The sequence below is a fragment of the Geotrypetes seraphini genome, chromosome 5 (genome assembly GCF_902459505.1).
Source record: "Geotrypetes seraphini chromosome 5, aGeoSer1.1, whole genome shotgun sequence".
NCBI classification, from domain to species: Eukaryota; Metazoa; Chordata; class Amphibia; order Gymnophiona; family Dermophiidae; genus Geotrypetes; species Geotrypetes seraphini.
This window is the reverse complement of record NC_047088.1, coordinates 251,238,454-251,261,263: the sequence shown is the minus strand read 5'-3', so window position 1 is coordinate 251,261,263 and position 22,810 is coordinate 251,238,454. Positions and strand designations below refer to the sequence as shown.

The window sequence follows — 22,810 nt, the reverse complement described above, 5'->3', positions numbered from 1 at the left end:
CTGAAGAAGTCCAAAAGGAGGACATATAGCTCAGAACAAATAGGAAGTTTGTGAAAGTACTGTGTTAATTCACTGCTTGTGTTTGGTAGCACTGTATAGAAAAAATAAAAGTAGTAGTTCTTTGTGTAGTTTTCAGAACCTATTATTTTGCTTTTAGCGCCTCCTCCTCCCAAGCTTCTACCCTAGATGACTGCCCAGTCCCCCTAATGATGGGCCAGCCCTGCGGCTACACGAGTTAAATGTTTTCACAAATTGGTGCAACTAGAAGTGAGTCTAGAGCAGTGGTCTCAAATTCACAGCCCGCCAGGTACTATTATTATTATTTTTTTTTTTTTAAATATATATTTATTAACAATGAAGCAATACAAACAGCCAGGAGTGAACACCCCCAGAACAGACAATCAAATACCGCAAGGTACACATGAACAGCTGACAAAGGCAAAGCAAACCAAAATACAAGATTCCCCCTTCCCCAGTTCAATCTTGCAACAGGAAATACTGGAAGTGTCCCCACCTGGAGTCAGTGCACACTCCACCTTTTTCATTTTCTCCCATAGGTCCAAAAGCCATCCCCCAGACCCCACTCAAAAGCCCTCTCACACCATTCGTTCTCATCCCATAATCAGCAACATTCACCCCCCCCCTCGCACTCACCCAACCCCCACAGTCATCCCCACCAGGTATTATTTGGAGGCCCTGGATATGTTTATCATAATCACCGAAGTAAAATAAAACAATTTCTTGATCATATGTCTCTTCAGCTACACAGTCAAACTTCGGTTTGCGAGTAATGCGGTTTGCGAGTGTTTTGCAAGATGAGCAAAACATTTTCGCAAATTGTGACTCACAAAACGAGCATTGATTCGATTTGTGAGTCCCCCCCCCCCCATGAACCAGCATTGCCTCTTCCCGGACTGGGTCTTGGCCATCTGCGTATGCTCAAGGCCTTCTAGCTCTCGCTCTCTCCGAGAATCTCGGAGAGAGGTGAGAGCCAGAAGGCCTTGAGTATGCGCAAATGCTCAAGGCCCAGTCTGGCAAGCAGCACGATCTTCAGGCACCAGCACCTCCTGTGGGTTGGTGCTGTGTGCCAGTGCCAGATTGAGGGTAAGCCTTCAGTGCAGGCAGGCAGGGGATGTTGGTTCGCAGGGGGGCAGGGGAGATGTGGAAGCACACCAGTGGCCTTGGGGGGTGGGGGTCTTTTGGGGATGTGATGGGGTGGGGTGGAGCAGCTTGGGTGGCCGGGGGGAGGGGAGGTGGTACAAATCAAGCGAGTTTCCCTTACTTCCTATGGGGAAACTCACTTTGATATACGAGTATTTTGGTTTACGAGCATGCTTCTGGAACGAATTATGCTCGTAAACCAAGGTTCCAATGTAAATGACAATATTATTATTAAGACTTAGCCAAAAGGAAAGATTTATAAAGAGTTTTACCTCATGCAAAATAGTCATTTCTTTAATAAGATATTAACTATTTTTTTTTTCTGAGGCCCTGCAAAAGGTTTGAGTTGGAGAGCCCTGGTTTAGAGCTAGGGTCTACGCCAGCACAATTGGTTTCAAATCCTACCGAGTCCATTAATAAGTAAAAGTATCCAACTAAACGTCAGTCGAGGCCCTCCCCAGGTCACCCTGACAACTTATTTGTATCCATAGCCACACGTGGCTAACACCAGCCAATAAGCGGCCAAAATAAATTGTCACGTGCCAAGAACAGCAGGATTTCAAACAGTTAGTTGTTCAACGGTTTCCATCGCCACCTAAAATTTTAGGTTCCTAACGCAGCAGATGGGCGTCGTCTTTTAATGAAATAAATCTCTCCAAAATACGTTAGAAAATATCGTGTTTCCACCCCCCCCCCCCCCGCAGGGCAAGGTACTAGATATCGCCACCAACCCGCCTTTGTCGCCGCAGTGACGTCAGTGCCCTGCGCCGCCACAGCCCGTAAAAGGGGGCGGAGAGAAGCCGGCTGGCGTCTCTTCCGCGTGACGTTAGCAACCCTCGCGATAGGGCTCGCGCCTGCTCGCTTTCCATTCTGTTGGGTTTCGAGTCCCCTCGCCATGTCCGTGAGTGAAGTGTTTGTGACGCTGCATAACAGCCTGAGCGCCGACCAGGATATCAGGGAGGTGAGACGGTCGCCGGGCCTTTTGTCGGGTTTTCAGGCCCTCTTCTTCGGGGCCATTGGTTAGAGCAGGGGTGGGCAATGAGGGCCGGAATCCAGTCGGGTTTTCAGGATTTCCCCAATGAATATGCACGAGATCCATTTGCATACAATGGGAGGCAGGGCGTGCAAGTAGATCTCGTGTATGTTCATTGGGGAAATCCTGAAAACCCGACTGGATTCCGGCCCTCATTGCCCACACCTGGGTTAGAGTCTTCGGCTTTTTCATTTCCTGTATGGACTCTAAAGCAGTAGTTCCCAACCCTGTCCTGGAGGACCACCAGTGAATATGCATGAGAGAGATTTGCATATAATAGAGGTGTCAGGCATGCAAATCTGCTTCATGCATATTCATTAGTGCTATCCTGAAAATGTGACTAACTGGTGGTCCTCCAGGACAAGGCTGGGAACCACTGCGCTAAAGTACATTTAGTCCTTTGCAGCAGAATCTCTATCTACTACTACTGCTATTAATTATTTCTAGAGCGCTACCAGACGTATGCAGCGCTGTACAGAGTCACAAAGGAGACAGTCTCTGCTCGAGTGAGCTTACAGTCTAAAGAAGACAGACAACCAAGACGCCAGGGTAGGGGTTACAGTCAGAGGGGATGGTTAAATTGTTGGTTAGCAGGGGGGGGGGGGGTTAGAGAAGGCTGTCTCAAAAAGGGGGCCTGGGTAAAAGCAAGATCCTCTGGATCCTAACCCTAACCTTAAGACCAGAGTGTAATTTTTCCTTTGGCAGCCACTGCTGGTTTTGGTATGGGGCAAGACCCCATGCTGACTTATGTCTGGCTCTTTGTCCTGTCCCCATGACCTACAGTTCACCTGTGTGGGTGGGATTAAGCAAAGTAGGACAGAGCGGGGGTCTTTGTTTCCAGGAGGGCTTCATCCACCTGGATCCAGGCCCTCAAAAAAGGTGGTTTTTCAGCCTACTTTTGAATGTGAAGGAGGATGGACTTGAGTACTTTGTTCCAGGCATACAGGGCAGCAAGCTGAAAGGAATGACTTCTACTAATAATTTCTATAGTGTTACTAGATGTATGCAGCACTGTACCAGTTATATGCAGGTATTTTCTCGGTCCCTAGTGGATTCACAATCTCAGTTTTTGTACTTGAAGTAAATGGCAGGTTAAGTGAAGTAGAGAATAATATGGGGACAGAATCTGTCTCCGACCCTGTGGGAGACCATCCCATGTCATTCTTTAGCATCTCTCTCAACCTCAGTCCTTCTACACCAGCATTCTTCAATGCAAGGCTTGAGGGTCAGTGGCTGAGCCCATTCATACTCTGATTCTTCCCTCTCTCCTTCAACAATGACACGGGGATGGTTTCCCATGGTTAACCGTGGGGATGGGGACAAATTCTGTCCTCGTGTCATTCTCTAGACTTGCCCAGGGTCACAAGGAGCTGCTGTGGGAATTGAAGTTGAACCTAGGATCACAGTCCACTGTACTAACCATTAAGCTACTCCTCCACGCTGATAAGTTTTCTGCTGGAAATCTATCCAATGGGCTGTTCTGGCACTTAACGGTTGGTTTATTGTGTAGGAAATTTTCAAAGGGGTTGGGGTCTGGAGTAAAGCATAGAAAACATTGGGGGCAATATAGTTAAGAAGTAGTTAAGGAATTTACAGTCGAAACAAAGGAAGCTGCAGGTGAATGAAATGCCAATTAATATGGCAGTGGGAAGATCTGTGTTTTACTGAGTTCCACCTGTGGTGTAGGTGTTAGTAATATACTTATCCCTTTAAATGTCTTTTGATTCCATTAGAACTTTGAAAAATGGAGAGTTTTTTTGCCGCAGTCAGTGATAAAAAACACTAAAGCAGCTTCATAAAAGGGGGGAATCAATTTGTTCTCTAGTGTCCCATTGGTTGTTATCCTCCTCCTACCAAGCCTCTGAGATGCCCGTTGTATTTACCTTTTCATTTAATGATATGTACTCTAATTATTCTGTGTTTATATTTTGTACTTCTAGCATTTGTATACAGACACTTCTGTATTTTGTATAGTAGTGTCTTAATTATCCAACATAAACAGGTATGGCCCACTGTTGGATAACTGAAAAGTTGTATAACACAAAACATGTTGAGATTGCATAGAAAATGTGTGTTTCATGTAACATAGTAGATGATGTCAGATAAAGACCCGAATGGTCCATCCAGTCTGCCCAACCTGATTCAATTTAAATTTTTTTTATTTTTTCTCCTTAGCTGTTTCTGGGCAAGAATCCAAAGCTCTACCTGGTTCTGTGCTTGGGTTCCAACTGCCGAAATCTCCGTCAAAACTCACTTCAGCCCATCTACACCCTCCCAGCCATTGAAGCCCTCCCTAGCTCATCCTCCACCAAATGGCCATATACAGACACAGATCGTGCAAGTCTGCCCAGTACTGGCCTTAGTTCTTCAATATTTACTATTAATTTCGTCTCCACCACCTCTCTCGGGAGCGCATTCCAGGCATCCACCACCCTCTCCATAAAGTAGAATTTCCTAACATTGCTCTTGAATCTACCACCTCTCAACCTCAAATTATGTCCTCTGGTTTTACCAAAGCAGGGATTCGGTGGTAAAGCCAAATAGAAGTACAGTATATGCTGCCCTTCCCCTGAATTGGATGGCAGGAAAATGTGAAAAAAGCTACAGTGATGTCAACGGGTGTATGTTGGATCAGCAAAGACTGTACTATGTCTACAAGCTGCCTAGAAGTTGATAGTGATAATTTGCAGCCTTTATTCTGTTCTCCTCTTAAAGATTCCTGTCCTTCTTTCACTTTTGTTGAAATGCTTTTATCGGGATTCCCAAAATTTCCTGTGTTGATACTGGTATTTTTCAAGGATCTCATTCTGAACTATGTGCTCCTGAGTGGCTGCTGCCCCCTCCCCACCCACAAAGCATGCTCAAAAACTAAGCATATGCAGGAGGGGATGCATCAAGTAGAAGGACCTCTTCTTATTGGTGGGGCCTAGGCATTCCTGCCAGCTATAACAAAGGTGCCAGAATTATGGGTGGATCCGAGACCAAACTGGGTAGGCCCAGGTCTACCTGTGGCTGCATCACTGCTTAACAGTTAAGTTTAAGCCTCTGGCAAGTTTTTAATTAAGAGTTTTACACAATTTCAACATGTAATAAAGTTTGCTTCTTTTTTTTTTTTTAATGAAATTCAAAACGGTTTTTATCAATAAACTTACAAATTCTCTTCTGTCCTAATCTTTTAATTCACCAAAGCACAGAACAAAATTAATGCTCACTTGCTCAGAAAGGTGTCCTTTTCTCTTAGTTATTTAGCTGTAAGATATGACTAAAACTACATAGATGCCAAAACTCAGGACTTTAGTTTATTTACCCTTTATTAAATGTATATCCTGCATCATTCTGAAAAGTTTTTGGAGACTGTAGCAGCATGCTGCAGTGCTGCGAGTTCTACTATGTTAAATAGAATATAATGTACTTATAATTTTCACTTCTTTTCTGCTAGCATGTTTTAGTAAATTATCCTTCACCTTCACTGTCTCCCCTCCCCCCCCCCCCCCCCCCCCCCCCCCCAAATTCTGTTTTTTCTTTCCTTGCAGGAAATAAGGAAAGTGGTCCAGGGTTTGGAGCAAACAGCTAGAGAGATTTTAACAGTGCTACAGGGAGTCCATCAAGGAACCGGGTTTAAAGACAGTGAGTTCTTGTTGTCGCCAGACACATTTTATCATAGCTGAATCATCAGGGAAGCTCTGTTTTTCCTTAAATTGACCCAATTGGACTTATTTTAAGATCACAGGCATTACCAAAGTCCATCAAGCTTAGTATCCTGTTTCTAATAGTAGCCAATCAAGGTCTTAAGTACCTGGCAATAGAATAGATATATATATATATATATATATATATATTCATTTATTTTTTAAATTTATACACTGCCTTATACTGGGGCAGGTTCCAATAAAAACATACATAATATAAACATGATAAACTGATCCAGCTCCCAAAGTAACAGACTGGGTCAGGCACTAGTTCAGTGGAAGGCAACAGAGGGTAGTGATCAATGGAAATCATTCTGAGGAAAGGGACGTTACCAGTGGTGGGCCTCACAGTTCTGTTGGGCTTGTTCTTTTTAACATTTTTATAAACGATATTGCTGAAGGGCTGTTGGGTAAGATTTGCCTCTTTGCAGATGATACCAAAATCTGCAATAGATTAGACACCCAGAATGGTGTGAATAACATGAATTAAGACCTAGTGAAGCTTGAACAAAGGTCTGAAATTTGACAGCTAAATTTTAATGCTAAGAAATGCAAGGTCATGCATTTGGGCTGCAAAAATCTGTAGGAACGGTACAGTTTAGGGGTGAAGAACTTATGTGCCCAACAGAAGAGCTGGATTTGGGTGTGGTTGTATGTGATAATCTTAAGGTGGCCAAACAGGTTGAAAATGTGACGGCGAAAGCTAGAAGGATGCTACGGTGCATAGGAAGAGGTATGGCCAGTATGAAAAAGGAGGTATGATGCCCCTGTATAAGACTTTGGCGAGATCTCATTTAGAATATTGTGTACAATTCTGGAGGCTGAACCTTCAAATAGATATAAAAAGGATGGAGTTGGTCCAGAGGAAGGCTATTAAAATGGTATGTGGTCTTCATCATAAGGCGTATGGGGACAGACATAAAGATCTCAATCTGTATACTTTGGAGGAAAAGCGGGAGAGGGGAGATATGATTGAAGTTTAAATACCTACATGTCGTAAATGTTCATGAGTCGAGTATCTTTCATTTGAAAGGAAGCTCTGGAACGAGAAGGCATGGGATGAAGTTAAAGAGGTGATACACTCAGGAGTAATCTAAGGAAATACTTCTTCCTTTTTTTTTTTTTTTTTTAACAGAAAGGGTGGTAGATGCATTAAACAGTCTCCCAGAAGTGGTTGAGACACGGACTGTGTCTGAATTCAAGAAGGCGTGGGATTTCATAGAGAGAGGAAGAGATAATGGTTACTGTAGATGGGTCATTTTGGCCTTTATCTGCCATCATGTTTCTCTGTTTCTGACTTAACCAAAAACTCATCCTGCAGTATTCGAGTATTAAGATCCGAAAACGAGGGTTTTTTGATTGTTCCTTCCTTGAAATGGGTAAAATTGAGGAGTAATTGTTGATCAATGCTCACTCTGCAAGGGGCTCTCTTGTGGAATTCCTAGCCCGAAGGAAACTGGTTAAAACTATTTTATTTAAGAAATGTTTTTTTGAATGATGGGATTGTTTGCTGGTTTGTTTGTTTTTTGGTGGTAGTTTTTATGGTTAGTTTTCTGTGAAGTTTTTATATGTTGTGCTGTTAGTATTATTTGACGATTATATATGTTGTAGCACGCTCAGAATTGTAGGATGATTGCGAATAATACATTTTTAAAATAAATAACCATTATAGAACTCGCATAAATTTTCCGATGTTTCTTAAAATTAGCCCTCTCGGCGCAGAAATGTAATTGCTCAGGAAGAGCATTCCATAGTTTCACCCCTGCAATAGAAAACATGGAGGCTCTGGTGTCCGCATAATGTGCTTTCCATAACATCCCACAGATTAGAGACTTGTGGGTTGTGCCCATCTACCAACAGGTGGCGATAGAGAGATTGTCTGAGCTCTGCATATACCCTCCTGTGCAGCAGCCTCCTCTCCAGTATCCTCTCTTGTCTAGCAGGCGAATGGTCCCAACCTATGCAGCTTGGATTATCTGTGGCTCCTGACCTGTTCCCTGGGTGTAGTTGAGCCTCTGGAGCTGCATGGTTCCTGAGAGTGTTCTCTGCCTCTGAAAGGAAAAAGAGAGAAAAGGGCATTTGTAGGGTGTTCCCTCCTAAAGTAATGCTCGGCAGTGGGACACTGAACTGTTGCAAGAAGCACTTACTTTAGCCTGTTCTGCCTTGAGATTTCTGCGAATGGAAAAGGGGAGGCAGCTCCCGCTGAGACTGAAGCAATGCTTCTGCTGTGAAAGCTGGAGATTGGCATCGGGCAACTGTGTAGTGTGCAGTTGGCCCACTTTGGACAGTGCCGTGGGGCAGGAAGCTTTGGTGGGAGTGGTGGCCACATCAGGGGAAATTTTGATGGGCTGCACAGTATCTCCTTCAAGAGTGGCAATGGCCATCATTTAATTTGCCAGCATGTGGTTTGGTAGCTGGCAAGGGCTTGGTAGCGTTAGTAGTGAAAGGGGGCCTCAGTCAGGACAGCGGCCCGCTCACAGGGAGGTAGGAGGTCTGACATTCCCTTTTCCACGGAATTTGTGCTGTTCATTCACTGGCCCTTTTTAATGCAAAGGCCCAATGTGGGGCAGTCCATGGTGGATCTTGAGGGCTCCCTATCAATCCTTCCTCCCAAAAAACCCAGGATGGAAGCCCAGAAAGATGTAGACCAAGCATCCATATGTTAGATAGATTGTGAGCCCACCAGGACAGAGAGGGAAAATGCTTGAGTACTTGATTGTAAACTGCCCATAACCTTGATAGGTGGTATATAAATAAAAATTTAAAAAATCCATTGCTTTGGCGCATGGGTCTGAAGACCCTTGGTCGGGAAGGTCATGCCACTTTCAGGTGAACCCATTGGAGGAAGAGGAGCTTCCTCAGGAAGACGAGGACAATCCCACAGTGGCAATGCTATTTTAAAAAAAGATTTACCGTCCCTGATTGAGCGGGTGCTAGAGATCCTAAAGATTTCCTCTCCAGACAGTCCCTATCACTGGAGGTTGCTGCTTATCCTATGATGTCAAGTACTAAGCAGCCTCCGAAGGCCTTTCATATTTATGTAGCGATGAAGGTCCTTATTTTGGTAAAGTGGGATACCCCAGAGACAGGGCTGCATGTAGCACGAGCCCTGACTAGGCTTTATCTGCTTTCAGTTGCGTCTTCTAAGGTGGCAGTGATGAAGATGACCACTCTTCTGGTGGAGGGCGGCTCAGCCCTCAATGACATCCACAGTAGATGTCTGGAGGCTCTGACGCTCATTCAATTCCTATGAGCGTTAGATCATTTACCTTGCTGGTACGTGCTAAAATGCTCTACCATGGCTTGATAAAAAGGAACCTAAGTAAGGTAAGAATTTGATGTTCTTATCACATTTACGAATCCAAAATATGGATCCAGTTGAAATAAAACAGGATGCTTTTCTGCCCAATGAGCACAGTAGAGAGTGGCATTTTGCTGATAACTAGAAAAAAAAGACAAGACATCAGAATTTAATTTTGAATAATTGTTTTAAATGTTTTGGATAATTTATGAAGAGATTTCAAGGAATTTAAAGTGGTCATGCACTGATAGTGCTTAATCGCAAGGGATTTGTGTTTGTGCATAGTAGTAGAGAATCAGTTTCTGCATTCTGTAGATCATCATAAGTGCTACCGTGTTTCCTCTAAAATAAGACAGTGTCTTATATTCATTTGGGGCCCCAAAAAAGGCACTAGGTCTTATTTTTGGTGTAAGCACATGCTCATCTCTCCCTTCCTATCCTTCACCCCAGTTCTTCGTCTTTCCTTTCTCTCTCCCACATGTGCAGCATCTTTCATCCCCCTGTGAAGCATAACATTTGCCCAGCTTCTAGCCTTTCCTCCCTCCCATCCCTCAGGCAGCAGAACCCTTGAGCACCCCCCCCCCCCCCATCTTCACTGTGCAGCCAAACTCCTGCTGACCATCCTTTCCTCCCCGCTGACCGCAAGCCAGCCCTACCTTCAACCGAAGCAGTGTCGGGCCAGTAGCAATCTAAACAGACTGCTTGGCCTTGTCCGTTGGAGATTTCACTCTGCAGCGTTACTGATGTCATCAGTAATGCAGCAGAGTGAAATCCCCAACGGACAATGCCAGGCAGCCTGTTTAGAGTGCTGCTTTGGTTGAAGGTAGGGCCCACTTGTGGTCAGCAGGGGTGCGGTGGGGGGGGGGGGGCGGGTTGAAGAGTTGCCAGCAAATCCCGGGACTAGGGCTTATTTTTGGGGTAGGGCTTATATTAAGACCTACCCTGAAAATGATGCTAGATGTTATTTTTGGAGAAACACGGTAGACTCTAGCATTCTTTTTTGCTTAGACATAAATCTGTTCTCAGGTGCTCTGTTCTGCATATCTTGTTTTTATGTAGTACCCCAAAAATGTCTGAAAGCTCGAGAACACTTCAGCAGTGTAAGGATCCAGTTGGCATCTTTGAAGACTAAGTTTCCTGTTGAGCAATATTACAGGTGTGTAGGAGCAGCTTGCGTATTTAGAGGTTCTTTTACTAACCTGCATTAGGTGCTAATATGCACCTCATGCAGAATGCGCTAAAGATTTTGCATGTTGCCATTTGTGCACACTATGTGCGTGGTATTTTAAAAATTAAGAGGGGGCATATAGGGGATGAAGAATTGAGTCTGCATGCACACTGACATTACTGCTGCACTATCACATCCATAACACGGTAGCCCTTGGAGCTGCTTAAATAGAAGGCAGTAAGGGCCAGGTTCTATAAATGGCGCCTAAGTGTGCCTATATTGTAGGCGCTGCTCTGTGCGGTTGTCATATCAACTAGAGAATGACACAATGGCTGTTACCTGCGGCTAGCCAGGGGTAACCCCCGAAACGGTAGGGGGGGGAAAAAATCCAATTTCATTTAAAGGAGGAAAAGAGCCTCAGATCCCTGTACGTTGCAAGTACAAAAGTAAGCCAGCATACTGGAAAGGGAAACGACCTCATTGGCTCAAAAAAACCTCCAGTCCAAGCAAGTTTGTGTATATTTCAGCAATCATGCACATTACCAAATTTATCATGTATGTCATTTACTTATTACATTTGCTGTGCATGCTTATCTTGCTCTGGACACTGGTGTTGTCAGTGATGAGTGTTTAACGTTAGGGCCGAGAGAGTGAGTCCGTTGTCCTGACGCAGCTATACAGCCAAACCCCAGCTAGCTATTGTCGGCAAAAGTGGACCGGGGCAGAGACAGCACGAAGTGCAGTGAACTACTTAAGCATCATTGACAACTCCAGCGTCCAGAGCAAAATGAATTCATCTTTTGAGGGTATGAAATCACAGGCACCAGAATGCAATTTCCTGGCACTCGAGATTTGTCGAGCCCTCTGTAGTAGCAAATAGCAATGTGCAGCTTTCAGTAACTGTTTTTTGTTGGGGTTTTTTTGTAAATTATTTTTATTGATAGAGCAGCTAAAATCACAGCAAGAACGCTGCCAGTTGGAATGGATGGGGGGGTCTTTTCTTTCTAATACAAAATTGTTACTGCAGCCTTGGTTAGTTCTCCGGGGGGGGGGGTACCTGCCCAATCGTTAATTGTTCCATAGAGTATTATATCTTTATTCCAGTGGGTATTCTGCTCATGGACATGGCCTTGCTGAATCATCCTGATTGTTTACTGTTACCATTCCTGGACTGTTTTTGTATAACTTTGTAGTAACTGTTGTGTAACTATGAGCTGAAGATCTAGATTGGGCCGTATTGGAATGTAAAAGCTTCTGCCTTAATTTTCCACATTGAGTTGTTGGGTTTCTGGGGCTCCCTATGCAAGCATATTGAAATAACCAACCTGAATTAACTCTACCAGTATAAAGCCAAGCACACAACCTGTGGTGCTGCATATTTGAAGACAATTACACTTCCCCTTCCGTATTCACAGGGGTTAGGGGCAGAGTCGGCCGCGAATATGGAAAAACGCAAATAATATTTGGGCTGGTTCTGCCCTTATCCCTTTCCCACAGCTATTTTTAGCCCTGTAAGCCCCCCCCCCCCCTTAAGCCTTACCTGGTGGTCTAGTGGGTTTTCAGGCAGGAGCAATCTTCCCATGTTCCTGCCCTGTGCAGATTGCTTACAGAAAATGGCTGCTTTGAGCTCCCGTAGTCTCTCGAGCCATTTCCTGTGAGCGATCTGCACGGAGCAGGAGCGTGGGAAGATCACTCCTGCCTGAAAATCCGCTAAACTTAAGGGGGTAAGACTTAAGGGGGGTGAGACTAACGGGGCTAAAAAAAGCCCGAAAAATTAAAATTTATTTTTTGGTCAAAAATCGCGAATAACCGAATCTGTAGATACAGAATACGGAGGGGGAAGTGTAATGGCATGTTTAGGCATTGTCTGAATGGATGCAAGGCCCGCCGCTGGCACACTATGACAAACGGTATGGTGTTTCTCTTCAGTGGTAGCTAGACTGGTTGAGCAAATAGTATGTGTCATGTGTGATCTCAGCAAGTTAATGGAGCATACTCTTTTTACCTAGATTTCATGAGCACTGGAGATTTGTGTTACAACGGTTGGTCTTCCTGGCAGCATTTCTTGTTTATCTGGAATCTGAGACATTAGTGACTCGAGAAGCTACAGCAGCAGTGCTTGGCAGTAAGTTCATTTCAATCATCTTGCATCCCAGTATTTTTTGGGGAACTCAATTTCAAATGCAGTCTGTGGGGACTGCAGACTTAAAGCATATGATGCAAGACTTGCAGAAATGAGAATTGGACAGTCTGCTTTCATCCAGCATCTAGTTTGACCAATTAAACAACTTTCTTCTGCATGTACTCTTAGCAATTGGATAGCTAATTTTTTATTTTTATTTTTTTTTTTACAACTACACTTCTCCCTCCCTATTTGCAGTTTCAGCAATCGTGGTTTCGATTATTCGCTGTTTTTAGCTTGCTGTCTCCTCCACCCCAAATGACGTCAACTTGCATAGAGAAATCGCTGATTCCAAGTGTTTACAGAGCAAATCGCCAATTCCCAGCACTTTCTTCACCGTGTTTTGCCTCTCCTTCAGGAACAGGCCAGGTCTCCCACCGTGTTAGTCACGGTTTCACCCTATTCACGATGTTTTTTAATAGAAAACAGCGAATAACGTATGAAAAAGTGATTCACGGTTTTTCTGTATTCGCGGTTCTGTTAATCCCCTATCGCAGCGAATATGGAGGGAGAAGTGTAATTCAATTAATTGTAACACAAGGATACTAGGTTTGAGCTGGTGGTCAAAATCAGAGGTGAAGAATGGCCTAGTGGTAGAGCTGCTGCCTTAGCACCGTGAGATTGATTCTTGCGACCCTGGGCAAATCACTTAATCCTCCATTACGCCAGGTGCTTGTATGTATGTAAACTGCTTTGAATGTGTAACCCCAAACTGGCTGTATACAAGTCCCATCTCCCCCTTGCAGTTGGGTCCATTCCCTCTCTTGTTAGTAACAGTTTACATCTAGGAACAATTCAGCCATTTCTACTAGCACTGAGATGTATGACTTTAAAAAGTTACTTTCATAGGAGGCAATTGGAAAGCGAGGCCTTAGCTAACATGCTTAGCAGATAACGGCATACACAAGCATGTTGCTGTTTTATGACCTCATTGTGTTTGCCTAAGAGTGAAGTTGGACTTTAAAGTAGAGAATGACACGGGGAAAAAAATCTGTCCTCATCACTGCCCCATCACCAGACCACCATCCCCTTCACCGCCCCGTCCTCGTCCTCGCAGCATCCACCCTTCCCTCTCGCCGCCCTTCAGCGGCTCAAGAATCTCCCTCCCCCTTACATTCATGGCGTAAAGAAACTTAAGGTGCGTGGTCCCTTCCCTCCCTCCCCCCTTACCTTCGCGGCGCTTTAGAAAAGAAACTGAAGCTGCCTGTGCCGCCCTGCAGTTGCGTGTGTGTGGGTGGAAGCTTCTTCTCTGACGCAACCGGAGAAGTGGCAGGTCCCGCCGGCTTCAGTTTCTTTTCTAAAGCGCCACAAAGGTAAGGGGGGAGGGAGAGAGATAGATCTGGCCAGAGGTAGGAAGGTGACCGTGCGCCTTCTCTCCCTTAACTGCAGGGACAAGGCCATTCACTGCTCCACAGGGCAGTGGATGGCCTTGTCCCCCATGCCCGCAGTGAGCACTTTCCTTCCCCACCCCACCCCACCCGCGGCTACCCACGGGTAACTGCCACCGTGTCATTCTCTACTTTAAAGTTGAAAAGCACTGCCTTATTTATTTCAGGGTACATTTTAATATTTGCTTGATCCAAACTTGTAGCCCACACCCACCCAGCATACTCTTTAGTTTGGCCCCCATACACTGCATGTTTTTCTCTGTTTTCCCCCATACCCAGCCAGTATGTCCACTGTTGAGAATTCAGAAAATAACCTACAACAGCGGTATTTTTAGGGTAAGCTGTAATAGCAGCACTGCAAGGGAGCACAGTTGACGGGGAAATGGAAGTGCCTTATTGTACCACCAGACCAATCAAGACGCCTGGGTTTGTCCTGTCCTACCAGCAGGTGGACACTGAAGTATTGAACTGTGATATCAATTAAGAATCTGGTACAGGCCCTGGCTAATCAAATATTTCTCAATTTCCAGCAGGTGGCAAGCTTCTCCATTTCTTTGATCAGTCATTTAAAAAAAAACTACATTGTAAGGGTATAATACCTGGGAGTCCCAAATCCTCCCGATTTAACTCTAGCATTTCTCCCTGTCTGTCCCAGCGGGCTTACAATTTTATCTAATTTACCTGAGGCAATGGGGGAATTAAGTGACTTGCTCAGGGTCACAAGGAGCAGCTTGAGTTTAAACCCACAACATCGGGGTCCTGAGACTATAGCTTTAACCACTGCGCCACATTCTCCCTGGGAACAAATTTTTCCCATCCCTGCAAGCTCTGTCTTCATGTGCACAAGCCTTGAACACTTAAAATATCTTAAGTGTTCGAGGCTTGTGTAGTTAAGGCAGAGTTTGCAGGAATGGGACAGGGATATTATGATCCCTCGGGGACAATTTTGTCCCTGTGTCATTCAATTTGAGTAGCAGTTGTCTGTATCATTGCTTCTTTGGTCTTAATTTACCCACTGTGGTGTACCTTGGGGGGAGGGCTACTCATACTGGGTTGCTGGTGTGTTTTCATTAATGCAGCATTGGAGGATAAAAACAAGTGCTGATCGGTTTGGGGGGGATATGATGGTTGGCTACCATGGCAGTGTAAAACTACAGTGTAAGGAGAAAACTGTTGGTTTATTATAAATCAAGCAGCTTTAAAAAATACCCTCTTAGTATATATAATATTTTTGAGTTTTTAAAGCTTTATTTACACTCATTATTTGCTTCAGTTGCTGTCATGAGATTATGGCCATTGCACTGCCTGGTCTATATTTCATTGTCCATATTTAATTCTGATTCTATTTCAGTTGAATCTGATCGAGACAGAGGATTTCATCTAGATATTGAAGATTATCTCTCTGGTATTTTGACCCTCGCTAGTGAACTGGTAAGAATAAGATTATGATTATTGAGAGCTTCTATACCGCTACTAATGACTGAGTAGTCGATTCAGAGCGGTCTATATGAGCTTCTGTAAAGTCGCTACACTACATGAGCTTCTGTAAAGGTGATATAATACATTAGCTTCTGTAGAGATATTACCATAAGGAGTTGTGAGGTGTTACAATGCTGAAATACACAGAGCTCTGCGGTGGTGTTACAGAGTTAGTAACATATAACAAAGTAGATGACGGCAGATAAAGACCCGAATGGTCCATCCAGTCTGCCCAACCTGATTCAATTAAAATTTTTTAAGTTTTCCCTTCTTAGCTATTTCTGGGCAAGAATCCAAAGCTCTACCCGGTACTGTGCTTGGGTTCCAACTGCCGAAATCTCCGTTAAAACCTACTCCAGCCCATCTACACCCTCCCGGCCATTGAAGCCCTCCCCAGCCCATCCTCCACCAAATGGCCATATACAGACACAGACCGTGCAAGTCTGCCCAGTACTGGCCTTAGTTCAATATTTAATATTATTTTCTGATTTTAAATCCTCTGTTCATCCCACGCTTCTTTGAACTCAGTCACAGTTTTACTCTCCACCACCTCTCTCGGGAGCACATTCCAGGCATCCACCACCCTCTCCGTAAAGTAGAATTTCCTAACATTACCTTTGAATCTACCACCCCTCAACCTCAAATTATGTCCTCTGGTTTTACCATTTTCCTTTCTCTGGAAAAGATTGTTCTACGTTAATACCCTTCAAGTATTTGAACATCTGAATCGTATCTCCCCTGTCTCTCCTTTCCTGTAGGGTATACATATTCAGGGCTTCCAGTCTCTCCTTGTACGTCTTCTGGCGCAAGCCTCCTATCATTTTCGTCGCCCTCTGGACCGCTTCAAGTCTTAAGTCCTTCACCAGATACGGTCTCCAAAACTGAACACAATACTCCAAGTGGGGCCTTACCAATGACCTGTACAGGGACATCAACACCTTCTTCCTTCTACTGGCTACGCCTCTCTTTATACAGCCCATCATCCTTCTGGCAGTAGCCACTGCCTTGTCACACTGTTTTTTCACCTTTAGATCTTCGGACACTATCACCCCAAGGTCCCTCTCCCCGTCCATGCATATCGGCTTATCTCCTCCCAGCATATACGGTTCCTTCCGATTATTAATCCCCAAATGCATTACTCTGCATTTCTTTGCATTGAATTTTAGTTGCCAGGCATTAGACCATTCCTCTAACTTTTGCAGATCCTTTTTCATATTTTCCACTCCCTCTTCGGTGTCTACTCTGTTACAAATCTTGGTATCATCTGCAAAAAGGCACACTTTTCCTTCTAACAAAATGTGTCTGTTTTGAGAATTTATATTTGCTGTCTATATTTTGCAATAGCGGTTTTTAGCGCAGAGAGCCTATGAGCATCGAGAGGAGCGCAGGGTATTCAGCCCATCTCCCTGCGCTAAAAACCGCTATTGTGGTTTAGTAAAAAGGGAGGGGGTATATTTGTCTATTTTTGTATAGTTGTTCCTGAGGTGACATTGCATAAAGTCATCTGCCTTGACCTCTTTGAAAACCCACGGAATATAAATGATAATTCACATTTTCTCTGCGTACAGTGTGTTTGTGTTTTTTAAAATTTTATTGTTGGCAGATCATTTTGACTTGGTCATTTTAAAAGTAGCTCGCAAGCCCAAAAAGTGTGGGCACTCCTGCTGTAGAGCCATTCTTGTATGACTGAATGAGTTATATTTATCTTTTTTTTAGGTGTTTAAATTCATGCAGAAATAAATGGCTAGATTGAACCTAATGACTTCATTAATGCCTTTCCCCTTTTTAAACCTCTATACCATTTGAAAGAAAGCAAATATATAATTATTCCCTTCTAGAATTGGATACTTCTTAAATTTAGTAAAAATATTCTGGCACAAGTGACAAACCTTAAAGGAAGTCATATTAAGCTTTGGAAAATAATATCAATTAAGTAATAAAAATACAGTGGAACCTTGGTTTACAAGCATAATTCATTCCAGAAGCATGCTCGTAAACCAAATTGCTCGTATATCAAAGCAAGTTTCCCTATAGGAAGTAAGGGAAACTTGCTTTGATTGGTTCCACCCCCCCCCCCCCCCCGAGGCTACCTGCGCTGCTCCATTCCCCCCCCTTGAGACCACCGACGCTGCTCCATACCCCTCCCCGCGATCCGGCATTCCCCCCTGCAAACCGGCATCCTCCCCCCCTCGCTCGCGTTGCCCCCCCTCCACCGCGATCCTACCTCCCCCCCCCCCACCGAGCACGGCAATACACTATACACTTTTACATACATCTTAAGGAGGTTGGTCATTTCAACTAATTATAATCTTTTTACATACAGCCCTGAAAGATCTGGTTTCCTCTCTCTCTGCCTTTTGAAATGGCTGCTCAATGTTTTTTTCTAGTGCAATGTGTCTAGTAGTCCCGAACACTAGGGTTATGCATTTGAATCTGCAAATTGCTTGTAGAATGATATTGCTCATCTTTCAATTCTGCCTGCTTCCTTTTTCTTTTGCAAGCGAGTTGCTCAGATGTGTTTGATTATGCTCTGTGGTTTTATTCTTTTTGGAATTTTTTTTTCCTGTCGTTTTAAGTTTGAAATTGCATTTCTGCCACTGACGCTCTTTGTCACTTCATTCCTGCCTCTGATGCCCACTTAGTAAGCTGTTAGGGTAGGGGAGAGTATTCTGGTACAAATATGTCCAGCACTGTGTATATCCAGTAGTGTGATAAAATTAAGTACAGTAGATTTGGAGAAGGCAGTAACTTAAAAGCATATAATCTTGAGTTACAGAATTGTCAGTAACAAGTTCATGTTCACTATGACCAACATTAGCATAAATTAAAAAAAAAAAAAAAAAGATTTAATGTGACCCATTTCAGAAGCCCAAGTAGTTCCACTGCCGTTTTTGAGGTCAAGCAGAAACCTAGCAACAAGGGTCCATAAGCTAAATTGTTTTGTATTATATGGTTGTACTGTTGTTTTTATTTGAAAATGCTTATTGTAAATTGTGATTATTTTTTGTTTTAATCTTAAATGCGTGGAGGGGCATAATCAAAAGAAACAGAGTCTAAGTCCGTTTTGGCCTAACTCGCAAATCGTCCAAAGTCGGACACGGGGAAAGGTCCATTTTCAAAAAATATGTCCAGCATATTTTTTTTTTTTTTTTTTTTCAAAAATCTTCCAACTGTATGTCCAGCCGTTGGATTGTCCAGACTGCTAAATCCATCTTTATACCCCATTTTCATCCAAATATTCGTCCTTGTCAAAAATGCCTAGAAAAACACTTTTTGGACATGGGAGCGGCCAAAAAAGTAAAGTACTGGACACCCTGACATGGCAACAGAGTAGTGGGGCACCTTACAGGGCACTGCTGTGAACTTCACAAAAAGGGTGCCACATAAACATCTCGCAACAGCTCCCTTATAGGTCATGGTGAGCCCCCAAAACACTCCCAGAATCTACTAGACCCACTTATTTATCACCCCATTAGCCCTTATGGCTGCAGGAGCCACTTATATGGCAGTACAAAAGGGTTTGGGGTTTTGGGTTTTTTTTCGGGGTGCACATTTCTCCATAAATGCATTGATGGCTTATGGGCCTGGGTCTTCCTCTCCATGGTTCACTAACCCACCCCCAATACCACTTAAGCCACCTCTGTGCATCTCTACTAGGCTTTCCTATGCCAGGCTGCCAGGGGCTGATGTTCTGGAGGCAGATATGTAAAGTTGTTGTTATGTGATCAGTGATCACTGGGGCTGTGTGTGGGGCTCTGTCTGCAGTGCTTATCTGATCACTTTGGATACTTTTTGTGGACTTAAACCTGGTTTTAGATGGCCTAAGTCACAACGTCCAAGTTCTTCTAGGCAGTGTTGTAAAGCCTTCGGTTATACATGCAGTATGACTAAGTCTAAGACGGCCCACGTCCTGCCCAAATTCCGCCCTCACCACTCCTCCTAAAACGCCCCTTTTAGCTCTGGTCGTTCAGCAGGACTGTGAAGGCCTAAGTAATTTTTAAATACGTCTAAAACCCGTTCGATTATTGGCATATGTACATTTTTTCTTACTGATCGTCCAAATGCCGATTTAGACCGGTTTTTAGACGTTTTTCTGTTTAAATTATGAGCCCCATAGCATTTTTATTTTGTATTTTTTTTGTGTAACTCGCCTAGGGCTTCTTGGCGAGACATGTAATCAAATAAAGTACAGTAACAGTTAGAATCAATTTCAAACAATATTAATTTGGGCGTCCTTTTACTAAGATGTACTAAAGATTAGTGCACATTAAATATCACGGAGCCCATTATTTTAGATTTATTAACTGCCTTTTCATGAAGAGATTCACTCAAAGCAGTTTATAGTTCATTGAATAGTAATCAGCAACTCTCAGGTATTTTCCCTATCTGTCCTGGCAGACTCGCAATCTAACGGGGACACCTAGGGCAGTGGCATGTTAGGTGACTTGTCTAGAGTCACAAGGAGCAGGTTGGGCTCAAACCTGCAACCTCAGAGTGCTGAGACAGCAGCTGTAACCAACCACTAGGCCTCCTCCATCATTCCACTGTACACCTAAAGTCTGTGTGGCACTTGACGCTACTAATGGTCTCCTTAGGCTTAGGGCAAGTGGCTTGCATTTAAATAGATGGGACCAAGCTGATGTGGTGTTTTGTGAAGCCTTCTACTTATTCTTGCTTTTGTTCTGTGCAGTCTAGGCTGGCAGTGAACAGTGTCACCGCTGGGGACTACTCGCGGCCTCTCCGCATTTCCACTTTCATCAATGAACTGGATTCAGGTTTCCGCCTTCTCAACCTGAAGAACGATTCTCTACGTAAGCGCTATGATGGGCTGAAATATGATGTGAAGAAGGTTGAGGAAGTCGTCTATGACCTCTCTATCCGGGGACTCAGCAAGGACGCAGCAACTGTCGTTGGTAGTGGTGAATAAGTGCTTGCTTCCCTTGTTCTACACCTTAATGCCAGTGCAAAAATGACTGGGACCTGTTCGTTTACTTTCCAGCTGTTGTTGGAGGCACAACAGTCAAATTACATGGTGTGTTTTTCCCTCCTATTAAATGTGTGCTTAAGACACAGGTTGTAGCTCTCCATTTGCTGAGTTGTACTTAATTTCATTTGCCGTTTGCCCTTCAGTAATTTCTCTCAACAACATTGGAATTCTTCTTGTTGTACCTTCGGTTTCTGCTGGCTAATGAGAGACTCGGCTGTATTATTGGCATTCTTCCTTTTTTGTTTGTTTAAATGACCCTTCCAAGGGTTATTCGGCAGCCCTGCAGTAAGTTTTAGGCGTATTGATATTAGTGTCATTGTCCTGATAACCTGAGCAAGAGATATATAGGTTCCAAATGCACAGAAAGATATGCCATGCTACAGGGCAATTAAACAAATAACTTGAAATTATTTTCCTTCAAGTGATTATATATTGAAGTTGGCTGTTTTGGTATGCCAAGTGTAAAATGCAGACTCTAGTCAAATATAGAAATTGGGGACAAGTTACACACAATGTAACAAGAGTGAAAAGGTGCATATATCAGATAGAAAAAATCACTCTATGGACCTGTTCAAAGAGTAAAGTTGATTGAATGATGTAACACAATTCACCAAAACTTGCTCAGAATCAAGGAGGGGAAAAATGGGGCATTTATACAAGCATACATGGAATGATATAATGATACCGTTTACCCTTCATGCGATGATTGGGCTGTGAGGTGGTTTTTCTGGGGCTTGCCCCAGTTTTCCCCTCCTTGATTCTGAGCAAGTTTTGGTGAATTGTGTTACATCATTCAATCAACTTTACTCTTTGAACAGGTCCATAGAGTGATTTTTTCTATCTGATAAGTGTAAAATGCAAGCAGTGGATTAAGCTGTTTTCACTTGTGCAGCACTAACTTCTAGGGATGGGAGTTGTTTTATTTTTAATTCCCAGCCTGTTGTTTTTATTTTTTTTTTATTATATGTTGGTAATACACGTGCAAACAAAAAACTGTGGATACAGATGTTCTGGAGATAATTTATTAAACACTGACACATAAAACCATAAAAATTCAATTAAAGTACAGTGATAAAAAGTACTGTGATAAAAATCCAACCAAACTCTACACGGTCTGTGTTTCGGCGAACATGCCTTCCTCAGGGGTCCAATGGTTTTGAAGTAAAGGCTGCTTTACTTGGAATAACTACGAGATGGCATTGTATCTTCCAAAACAGACAATATTTGTTTATTGTTCGTATAATGGCTTACAAAATTATAGCAGCAAAGACAGCAGAAATAATAAATATATTGTCAGTTCAGAATATGCAATGGAGAGAAGAACTTCACCCATATGCTTAGCAGGGGGCTCACAGTTCCCCGTAGCATAAGTAAGTGAATCTCTCTGGCCCTATCTTTGATGCGCATGTTTTTTATACAGAGAAATTCTTCCTTTGTTCCAAAAAGTACATCCCTGAATTCTAGTCATGTGACCCCCTATTGGAAAAATGTACACCTAACTATTCCTTCTCTCAGTCCACGCCTCTCTCACTCCCACCCCCCTTCCCAGTAGGGGGGGGGGCTTGCAGAAACAGAGAACTCTTGGTGAACTTTTTCTCCAGCTCTGAGATCATTATCACTTTGCAGATGCTAATTAGTTGTTTTACAATTCTGTGCATCTTCAGGATGGTGTCCTTCCTTGTATGCTGAAAGTTGGCAAAGGAGACCTTTCAACAATCCAGCTGCTTGTTTCCCATAACTCGGTTCGGAGAATGTTTTGGTACCAAGTTCTCTCATCTTGCTACACCTACATCGTCCTGCAGGGATCCTTGCTCATTATAAATGTTTTATGGCTTTCCAGGGTGCCTGGCATATGAAGTCATACAGCACTGATAACAGTTCAGCAGAACCTTGGAGAAATATCCTCCCAGCAGGGAATGGAGATAAAAACTTTGTAGCAGAGGTCAGCTGTGTTAGCAATGCAAAGGATACATGTGTTCACAGACAACAAGGTACAGGCCGGGCCTGGCTATGGGAAAATATAGATCTGTAGTGTCCAGCATACACAAGGTAGGCCTGTATGTCCAGGTTATCCATCTCAGTTTGCAAACTCACATATAAAGAATTGGATTGAAAACAGTCTATTGTCTTTAAACATGTGAGCAAAGAACACCTCAGACAAGCTGAAGTAGCAAAGAAATGCTAAGGTCGTACTCATGCAGCAGCAGCAGCTCTCAAGCTTTTTATATATGGCTGCACATTGCCCTCTGTGTCTTTTGAGGGGAGAAATTTTGTTTTAGAGGGTGAACTGGGCACAGATTACTTTCCCTTAACTTACAAAGAAAGAAGTTATTGATCTACTTATATTTTTTTTTTTTCTATAGTAACATAGTAGATGACGGTAGCTAAAGTCCTGTATGGTTCATCCAGTCTGTAGCTTCAT

The 22,810-nt window shown here is 43.4% G+C and overlaps 1 protein-coding gene across 1 annotated transcript; it reads left to right on the top strand.

Moving 5' to 3' along the window:
* The first annotated feature begins 1,959 nt into the window (after nt 1–1,959).
* TSN (translin) lies at nt 1,960–20,818 on the top strand. The gene is made up of 6 exons (XM_033946925.1): nt 1,960–2,122; nt 5,728–5,821; nt 10,244–10,340; nt 12,362–12,477; nt 15,274–15,353; nt 20,092–20,818. Exons 1-6 carry the CDS (start codon nt 2,057–2,059, stop codon nt 20,326–20,328), a joined length of 690 nt encoding a protein of 229 aa, XP_033802816.1. The 5' UTR covers nt 1,960–2,056; the 3' UTR covers nt 20,329–20,818.
* Nucleotides 20,819–22,810: the final 1,992 nt, after the last annotated feature.

Excerpts from the sequence above, each read along its gene's own strand:
- TSN (XM_033946925.1), top strand. The coding sequence starts at position 2,057 with ATGTCCGTGAGTGAAGTGTTTGTGACGCTGCATAACAGCCTGAGCGCC. Across the intron at positions 2,123-5,727 it reads CCGACCAGGATATCAGGGAG|GAAATAAGGAAAGTGGTCCA; the intron begins GTGAGACGGTCG and ends CTTTCCTTGCAG. Across the intron at positions 5,822-10,243 it reads AGGAACCGGGTTTAAAGACA|TACCCCAAAAATGTCTGAAA; the intron begins GTGAGTTCTTGT and ends GTTTTTATGTAG.